Consider the following 10,000-nt stretch of genomic DNA (forward strand, 5'->3'; position numbering starts at 1 on the left):
AAGCATCCTCTGGAGGGTTAGGGTGGTCCCGATTGACTGCAGAGGCCCGCATTCCTCCCAACACATCCGGAATCCCAAGATCTTCCAAAAAACCCTCCAACCCACAACCACCAATGGCACACGTTGACACCTGATGCATATTTAGGATTCCCTTTGCCTGAGAAGAGTAGTTGTGGACTTTCTCATCCTCTCTAATTAATGTGTTCCTATCCAAGGCACTGAGAAATCAACAAACATCACATCTTCACATCCATTGCCTTCTGTTTCCTATCACTCCAATCCAAAACCCCTGCACTATAACCTGCATGTAGGAGCTAACCACTTTAATAAAACATTCAGAATTGTTAGGGTTTAGAAATGCTGTAAACAAAAGTGCTTGTAATCATGAAATGTCAGAGTACCTGAAACCCAAAAGCATGTTGTGTAATAATAATAATAATAATAATAATCATAATAATAATAATAAACAAATGGAGGTGACGAGTGGGGCAGATGTTCAAGAAAAAACAAGGCGGAAGATAAAATGGACGAAGGAAATGAATGAAGTGGTGTTAGGCTGTAAGCACAATGCTCGGATCCTAGTGAAGTCTGATGAAAACCACATCGAAATTGGTTGCTCTTCTTTCAAGCTCCCACTAAATCCGCCTTTATCGACAACCGAGCTAACTGCTCTATGTAATATTTCTTGAAAAAACCTCACCACCATTTAGCCTGCGTAGTCAGTGACCAAATTTAGCGAAAATCAGTCCAGGAAAAGCGAATTACTCTCTCTGGTATTTTTTGCAGGATTCATGCACTTTTTGGACGCTGAGGGACTGAGGTGTCAATAAAGAAATCTGAGCTGCAACAAAATCAAGGAGCAAGCTTTTCCTTCTCCTCTCCACCCCCTCCAAATATTTGTGCAGTAGAATCTTGTGGTTTTCGTGTTAGCATTACGCAAGCAGGACAGCGGACACGCTATTAGGGGTGTGCATTGTATTGCATTGAATCCCCTATGGTGACTAATCGAACTTGTCGTTTTTGAGCACTTTCTGAGCTTCAGTAAAATGTGTAAGTAGGTGTTCCCAACCAGTTGTGGAGCTACTCCGTGCTCATTGTGTGGAATAAATGCATTGTGAGTACGTTTAATTTGCGTGCCATGGTTCTTTTGAGAAACACTCTCTCCCTGGAAAGAAGAGTTACAAGTTACGAGCTTTGTTGCAGTTGTTGAGTTGTTAAATGCGGAGAAATGTGCCATTGAAAAAGATAGTGTTGCTGGAATATTGAAAGAGGTTGGCAAAACTGTTACCTTGAAAGAGTTGTCAAAGATCTACGTTGACAAATTTAAATGTGATTTAAAGGAGTGAAAGGAAGAATTTACAAACATTTGATCGTTTCTCAAGTATAGTGTTGTGTTGTGTGTGGTAGACGATTATCAGAAAAACAGTCCCCATTCTAAGTAGAACATTCTAGGTGTAGGTCATTTCATGCGTCCTTGAATACTTCAGGATATTATTGTGCACTCTACGTGTGCCTAATTGTATACAGGCAGTCGGTCGACACTATGTGCCTTTTTGTGCAGCGAGAAGACCACGCCCCGACAGCACTCCGAATGGGGATGGAAGGTATTGATTGCAGAAGCAAACGAGTGTGTTCGAGAAGTTAATGGTCGGGCATGCTCAGCACTGTTGGACACTGGGACTCAGACAACTTCGACATCACAAATTTACAAGACCCATTTATCTGAGTGTATTGTACATCCAGTGGATTTGTTGTTAAGGATGTTCTGTGCTGCAGGCCAAAATGTTCCATTTATTGGGTATTTTGATGTTGGATTTCCTGAGTATGAGGCTAGTTTGAGTGGGTGTGTTCCGACCCTTCTTTTGGTGGTTCCAGAGAATGCATGGAGAACTTTAGAAAGAGAGCTGGGCCTTTCTACCACCAATTTGGTGGCCGCCGACTGAATGGACACAAGGCACCACCACCACCCTTCCTCTGGACAGAAGCTTGCCAAGAGGATTTTGATCACCTCATCAATTGCATGACATCACCTCCAATCCTTGGTTACCCTGACTTTCAGTTACACTTTTTAGTCCATGTTCATGCCAGTAGCACAGGTCTAGGTGCAGCTCTCTATGAGATTCAGAATGGGAGGTCTGCCGTAATCGCCTATGGCAGCAGGACTCTATCCCCTGCTGAAAGGAACTATTCAGCTTACCGCTGAGAATTCTTAAGGCTGAAATGGGCAGTAGAAGAAAGGCTTCATGAATATATGTATGAATCCAAATGCCACGTCATCACAGACAGCAACCCCTTAACTTACTTGGTAACCACTGTTAAATTGAGCCCTACCGAATATTGTTGGCTGTCCTCACTCGCTGATTTTGATTACATAGCTGAACGAGCATGCAAGTGCCAAATCAAGTTTACTTACTTGTTTTACTGATTTAAACTTAATTATCTCATTTAAATCAAGTCCCATCCCTTGAACTGACAGATAGGCAGCCAGATGGATGCGCCCTTCTCTGTTACCAGCTCAAGAATTCGGGAAGTTTCCCCGTGATGCTGTTTCTTTGACGTGATCTGCAAGTTCTATAAGCAGCTTGTCTTTGTCGCTTCTAGAAGCTTGCTGTGCTAGTCTTCCTTTGGATTTGTCTGATAGCTGATGAGAATGAGACACGATTTTTTTGACAAGGGGCTTGGTTACTTTGACAGATGATGTACATTCATGCTCTGGTTCACCACAAGGATTTGTCAATATATAATCTTTACATTCTAGATGTTGTCGTCTTTCTCAAATTAAACTCAAAGTCCCACACCAGCTTTGCTTGAGAATTCTCCAAAACATGTCCCCTTCACCAATTTTCCTGGTACCATTTCACATTCTTATCTAACAAATTGTATTCCTTTGCCCAGGAAATAGCCATTACCATTAGCGCTCTGTTGTGCCTTATTGTGAACTCACTGCTTGCTATCGTTTTGCATCCAGCCAAAAGATGTTGTACAGTCTCTTTTTGTTCACCACACAATCTGCACTTACAGCATTCAGTGAGTCCCCTTGCGGCTTTCCATGCTCTAGTTTCAATCATTTGCTCTAGCATTGACATAATGGCTGACGTCTTTGTGGGTGTCAAATTTTGTTCAAGCCATATGTTGCGCCTCTGGTCTTGCTTTTATAAATTTCACTTTGCATTTCTTTCTGATGGCAGTCTTCCTCTCTCTCTCTCCCTTTTTTTTCTCCTGTGCCTTTTTTGAAGCATGATTTCATTACTTTCCAAGCTTGTTTCCTTGCTTTGTTGAGTATGTTCCCTTCCAACATTATGCTTTCCCCTTCACATTCCACTGTCTTCCCTTTCGATTGCATTGTCATTATTGCTTCATCCTTAATTGAGTTGTTCTCTTTCATTGTTTCTCGTTCTAGGCTGCCTTGATCCATTTGTTGTCAGACATCGACATGTAACATGCTACACGTCATCTCGATTCTTCATATACCTCCCTTAGTGATTTCAGCCCTCTACCCCCTGCACTCCTCTTCATGTACAATCTTTCATCGCTCGCTTGTCGTTCTAGCATGTTGTTCATTTTCAACTCTCTTTTAATCATTTGAATTAGTTCTGTAAGTTCAGACTGGGTGAATTTGCACACATTCATAGGGTATGCTGCTACAGGTATAACTTTGGTATTTATAGCTCTGATCAAGTTCTTGTCATTCAATGCTGTCTTAGTTATGATCTTCATCCTTCTACTAACTTCTTCCTTCATTCTATTGTACACGTCTTTGATCTTAATTCCATCGACTGCTCTACTACTAAGAACTTGTATATCTCATTCTGGTCAGGGTCCACAGTTTTCATTCTTTCATGCAACACCTGCAGTCCTTCCCCTTTAACCATCCTTCCCCTTTCAAAAACAATTTCAGCACACTTTGTTACTCCATAACATGCATCTGTATCATTGCTTGCTTGTACAATCACCTCATTGACATCTTTTAACATCTTACGACTCTCCTGATATACTTTCAAATCCTCTGCAAACAGGCTATGAGTACGTTTAACATCTCTGTTTCCTGGCTCACCCATATGGTATCCTTTCCATTCTTGGAGGAGTTTACATACTGGGACTTTAGACAAACAGAAACCAACAGGTGAGTAGCTGTCTCCTTGAAGAAAACCAGACATTATTTTGATCCACCTACTGACTCTCTCGCCATGTTGGAGCCCTTAAACAAAGAAACGGCGGCCATGTTGGAGCCCCGACCAAATCCTCCGGGAATTCAACTTTATTATTATGCAAACGTTTTCTTTTGTTTTCGTTGAAAAACATGGCTCCTGACACGTGAGTGAAAACCAACAATGAGATAAAAACAAACAACCACTCTTAGAAACAATTATTGAAGCCTTTTTAAACGAAGGCTCACTTTTGAGGAAAAAGAAGGATGAAATTAATGTTGTCACACCTTAGTTCTTGAATTTCTGCGATTTCAGCCTTCTGTTCAGCAGCTAGAGCTGTTAAAGTTAAACCAACTATCTCTTTGCCTTCTTTGTCCTCTGATAACTGATAAGAAAAAACAGCAATCCACGAAGTGATACTTTCTTTTCATTAAAATCCTTTCAGAATGTCACTAATTTTCCTCTGTAAAACACGCAAAAAGCTTTACTGTGACAACTACTTGTAAGCAAACAAGACAATATGACTTGCACCCAATTAACAATAATTCAAAATGTTAAATGCCACATATGTTATTTTGGGATTTCCTAATCACTTAATGTTCTGCACCTCATGAAGGGCATAAAGCTCGCAATACTGCGTTACTAGAACTACTTGCAGAATCAGACATCACGTCTCGAGTATCACATTCGACGCCAAATAGAAAGTGTAAAAATAACATAATGTTTAAGATTCTTAAACATTAAAGTAAAGTAAAGTAAAGCAACCATATTTAACGTCAATAACTCGTAACAGTAATTCAACTGACAAACCTGAGGTCAACGGTGCGCTCATTTTACTCCCCCCTCTCCATCAGTGCTCCGTATTACAGGTATTTAAAGCTACTTAGCAACACGGAAGGGAAAGAAGTCGAAACAAGGATGTGAGATCTGGGAATCGAACTCAGGACCTCTTGCACCAAGGCCATGCACTAACCGACTGTGCCATCCTTGCTCCTTACATTGTTATTTAATGTTATTTACCTACAAGGTCAGATCCTTGAAAACAATATGGTGTTTTGTGATGATGTGCAATGTTCTGCTCTTTACTTGTGATGAGTGATTAATATTTCAAGTAATAATTTCGGGCACCAAGCGAATTCAAAGACTTCGACACAGACGATATCAATGGAAGATAGAAGTAATCCTTGCACTTATTTGAAAAATTCTGGTGGCTTCAACAGGATTCAAACCCATGACCTCTCCGATGCCAGTGCAATGGTCTACCAACTGAGCTATGAAGCCATGGCAGCAGGTCAATTTGTTGGGCTTATGTGTTCCTGTGAAAGGGCTAATGAAGGACACAAGGTATATTTGAAGTGCGGGTTATAGACTGAAGATAGAAGTGATCCTCACTCTTATCTGAAAGAAAAATGGCCTGCTGCCAGCCAAGTGGCTTCATAGCTCATTTGGTGGAGAATTGGCCCGGTATTGCAGGGGTAATGGGTTCGAATCCCGTTAAAGCTGCCTCAATTTTAAGACGTCTATCAGAGACAAGTACTTAAATTGTTCTGATAAGTGTGAGGATCAATTCTACCTTCTAGATAAGTGGGGCTAAAGTATTAATCTCATTTACGATTAAGATTGGTCGCACTCTCTCCATGCAATGGGCAAAAGTTGAAATATGAATTTGATTTGTCTGATGATGATTTGAAAGAAGTTTTTTTTTTCCTCTGCCCCACTCTATCGCTTTTAAACATCACGTAAAGGCCTTTCAGTACAAAGTTTCAAATACTGTACTCTATACTAATTATAAACAATGGGCTACATTTAGCGTAAACTCTGGCCTGCAAAAATACAGTGGTGTATGTTTAATTTAGCGCTAAAGAAAAGAAAAGAGAGGTATGCCTTTCTTATATCGGACTTACATTGCACTTCTCATGATGCTTGATGTGTATGTAGTGAATACCCGAACCCGGGTTATTTTCATTATAGGTGACGACAATGACCACTGCACCATGGAAACGAGGTGAAAATTGTGTATTTATTCCAAAATGGCTAAGCACATTGTTTTTTTGCTGATCAATGGGTATTTTCCCTCAGTATTTGGGAAAGGAATGCTAATCAAACGGTTTAAGACAAGAAATTTCTGAAAATTACTGTTACTAAAATTGCAAATGCAAACAACGATTCTGTTCATCCAAAAATTACAAGATCAGTTCTAAACCATCCAAAAAACTTATTCAGTCAACAAGTTATCATCCTGTGTTCGAAGTCCGGTTCCTTAATCCTGGTTTACTTCCTTGCAAATTGCTTAAATCTGCGGTGGTGAAAACAAAAAGACATGCACCTTGGAAACGGATTAAATCTGCCGTTGCGAAGACAAGAAGACAACAGCTGTACCTCATTTTCTTTAATTCTCAAAAATCTAAAATCCCGTAATTCCCTGTTCCATCATCCAGTCCAAAGTTAAATTTTACAATTCTATAATCTTGATTTTCAGTATAGGAGTAACTTGGTACCAAACGTTCCACAATAACTTGGAATCTCGCTAAGAAAAAAGCTTCAATCCAGTAGTCCAGTCCGGGTTCAAATCGCCAAAACTCTCTCTATCATCGATTCAAAACTCAACAAAAGCGACAAGTAGCAAATAGTTCTCAGAAACTGCAAAAGTTTGTCATGATTCTACACTCGGGCTGAACAAAAAAAAAAACCAAAAACCCCAGTGATCGCTTCTCCAGAGAACAGACACACCCGAAACTGTTCTGTGCCTGCCTCATACGGCCCTGTACCGTAGTACAATGGTACTTGACCAGAGCCCTTGGAAGAGAAACTAATCCTAGCCAAAAGAGAAGCGAACTAGATACAGGATATTTAGGTTAAAAAAAATTGTAAGGATACGGGATATTTTGCGGGGCGGAAATTGATGAGATACGCGATATTTTTAAAAATAGGAATGCATTTGCATACGTGTGGTAGTGCAGTAACTTGACAGTGTTTTTTCTTTTCCAAAGCAGTCAACTGAAATGCGTTTTGTTTTCAGGAGATTTGTCCTCGCGTAATATGTGGCTCTACTAGTACACGATATTGTTTTGGTATCGTAAATCATTACAGAGTCATGGTAGATGTCTTTGCTAAATACCGCCTGAGAAGACATGTGGTTCAGTAAAATATGAAACCCAGAAAGATTGACGAAAAGAAAAGGAAATTGAGAAACATATGTTTTGTATTTTCTGGCTACTAACCTAAGGCTCCATTTCTGAAAGTAAACAGGTTCAAATCCTGGATGTTGAGTCACACTGGACAATTTAAACCCGGGGCCAACATCTTGAAGGACAAGGTCACTTTCCAAAGACTATTAACAGCCTTCCAAGTCCACGCAACAATAGCATTTGCTAACGTTTTTAAGAAACTCGAGACAACGATTTCCGCACTTGCACATACACAATACAAAGGTCTACGAATGAATAAAAGGACTGAAAATACTTTCGATGCAAGAAGTAACAGCCAAAGAAACATTAAAAGAAAGCAGTCTTGGTAATTGCATGTACGCACATAGCTGATTGCCATGCAGAATATGCAAGCACTCTTAGTGTTCAGCGATTTCAACGTTTCCCTCAAATCTGTCCTTGAGTTGCCTTTCTAGTCCTACGTCGGCCTCTATTTCATTTCCGTAATTGGCAGTCTATTCCTTGTAAGTCACACAGGCGGCGATATCTTAATCGCTCAAGGTATGTAATCTCAGATGGAGATAAATCATTACAATCATCTTCCATTTCTATGTCGTAATCCATTTTCGAGTCTTCAGAGTAATGACCAGCGTCAGAATGACGAGGTGCGGGACATTTTTAACCTTACATTAAAAGAACTCCTCTATAAGTAAAAATTGAAGCACCCATGAAGAGAAAGCAAGTAAAGCTAGTATCTTGTGGGCTCTCAATTTGATGTCACAGCTCTTCGCTCTCCCTAAACCTCTTTTGTGCGGCTGCGATTCCTTGAAACTCGAGTTTCAGATCAAGGTGCACTTGAAGGCACAACTTTAAAGATCCCTACCTACCCACTTTAACCTACCTACATGCATGCCAGCATGCCTGAAGCCCTCCCTATTTATACTTTAGTGAAATGTCTGTGGATTTAGCTAATTGAGGACACTATTACTTTTAAAGGAAAAAACAAATTAAAAAAAGAAATTAAAGGATGGAATTTAAAATGTCTAGGGGAGTCGGGGTGGTTAAGTGGTCATCAACTGTGCCTCCCACCTCTGCGACCTGGGTTCAACTCTGGCTCGGGTCGTATGTGGGCTGAGTTTCAGTCGATCTCAATCTGACTCCGAGGGTTTTTCTCTGGGTACTCCGGTTTTCCTCCCTCCTCAAAATTGACTCCCGGCCTATTCCATCAGGCTGTGGTGCTGTGCTCCGAGGTCATACATGGGTCGTGTTCAGCAGCAGCACAGCAGCACAGCTCCTTCGGTCCGACCTCGTTGAGCTGCGCCCTTAGTAATTCAGTCTCCGACTGCGAGAAAGGGCGATTAGCAGGTCAGATATTATTTATTATTATGTCTTAATTTATGCACAATTACTATTGTATGTAATATATATCGTATATAAGGTAAAGTCTGTTATGAGCCTAGAGAGGCCCATCAGGCCGACACTCATCTCCAGTTTCTGTAGCATGAAGCGACTAGAAGTATTTCTACACCCCCCTTGAGGGGATACTGGAGAAAGACACCATGGGAGTAAAGTATCTTGCCCAAGAACACAACACAATGTCCCAAGCCAGGACTTGAACCCGGACCACTCGATCCGGAGTTGAGTACTCTAACCATGAGGCCACCGTGCCTCCCCCATATATATTGTATATAGAGTTTAAAAAAGTAAGATCAACATTAACATGAATTTCAATGGTAGAGGGTTAATTACGTTGCACAAATACTACATCTAAATGAGCCATTTCATAATTTTAATACGTCAAGTTTAAAAGCAGCTCCAGACTGCACAAATATCCTAAGTGATTTTCTCAAACATAGGGACCTACAGTATATATTGTGGCCTACGAGTGCCAGCGCACACATACTGTGTTTTGCATTGTGGGTTATGGCTCTCCCAGGGCATGATGCTATTTCAGTTTAATTTTGAAAACAAAACAAAACTGAAAGAAAACAGAACTGCTTTCCAATTTACGAATTAAACATGGTGCCAAAGAAAGATAAGAACAAAATGCGTGGCTCTTCGATCACCATAAAACAAAACATGATATTTTAAACTAAGGATAATGCTCGATTTCGGTATGGCACATATAGGCCCCCACAGACATGGATGGATACTACTCTACAATCCAAGGGTAGAGCAACATTATCTAACAACTTCCCTAAATACTCCAATTTTCCAGCAACTGGGAAGTTGAAGTTTTAACAAGCCAATAGTTAAATTAAAAATCTTGAAAGCCTGCACTCCTGAAGGAAGATGCAAATTACAACCATAACCAACTCAAAGTACTTCACTATCAAAAGGACACACTACACCAAGAACATTATGGAGTACCTTAAACTTATCAATTTCTTCTTGTGCTGCAGAAACCAACGCTGCAATGAGAGCATCAAGGTCACCAAATGAAACGTGCTGGTCAACCACATCACTGCTCTCTCTTTCCATCTTCAACGCCTGAAAAATAAACCACCATAGAGATGGTAAAACAAAATGATGTCCTTTTTGAAGATAACATGGGCATTTTGATTCGCCTTTATAAGATTTTTCTGTATCTTTATTGATGTAAGACGGACAACCGCTGTTTCCACCACCTGGGAAGGAGGTTGGCTCTATATATAATCAACAAAAGCAAGCATCCTAAACATTTGACCAAATTTAATCAAAGTCTCT

The 10,000-nt window shown here is 40.4% G+C and overlaps 1 protein-coding gene across 3 annotated transcripts in view; it reads right to left on the reverse strand.

Moving 5' to 3' along the window:
• LOC138021734 (serine/threonine-protein kinase 31-like) overlaps positions 1-10,000 on the reverse strand; it is a 120,393-nt gene that overhangs the window by 23,091 nt on the left and 87,302 nt on the right. For all 3 annotated transcript variants that reach the window (XM_068868725.1, XM_068868724.1, XM_068868726.1), the window contains 2 exons: positions 9,665-9,784; positions 4,436-4,533 (listed from right to left, as the gene is read on the reverse strand). In XM_068868725.1, the coding sequence (XP_068724826.1) occupies positions 4,436-4,533; positions 9,665-9,784 (218 nt within the window). The remainder of the gene's footprint in view (positions 1-4,435; positions 4,534-9,664; positions 9,785-10,000) is intronic.

Source organism: Montipora capricornis, chromosome 10 (assembly GCF_036669925.1).
Source record: "Montipora capricornis isolate CH-2021 chromosome 10, ASM3666992v2, whole genome shotgun sequence".
NCBI lineage: Eukaryota > Metazoa > Cnidaria > Anthozoa > Scleractinia > Acroporidae > Montipora > Montipora capricornis.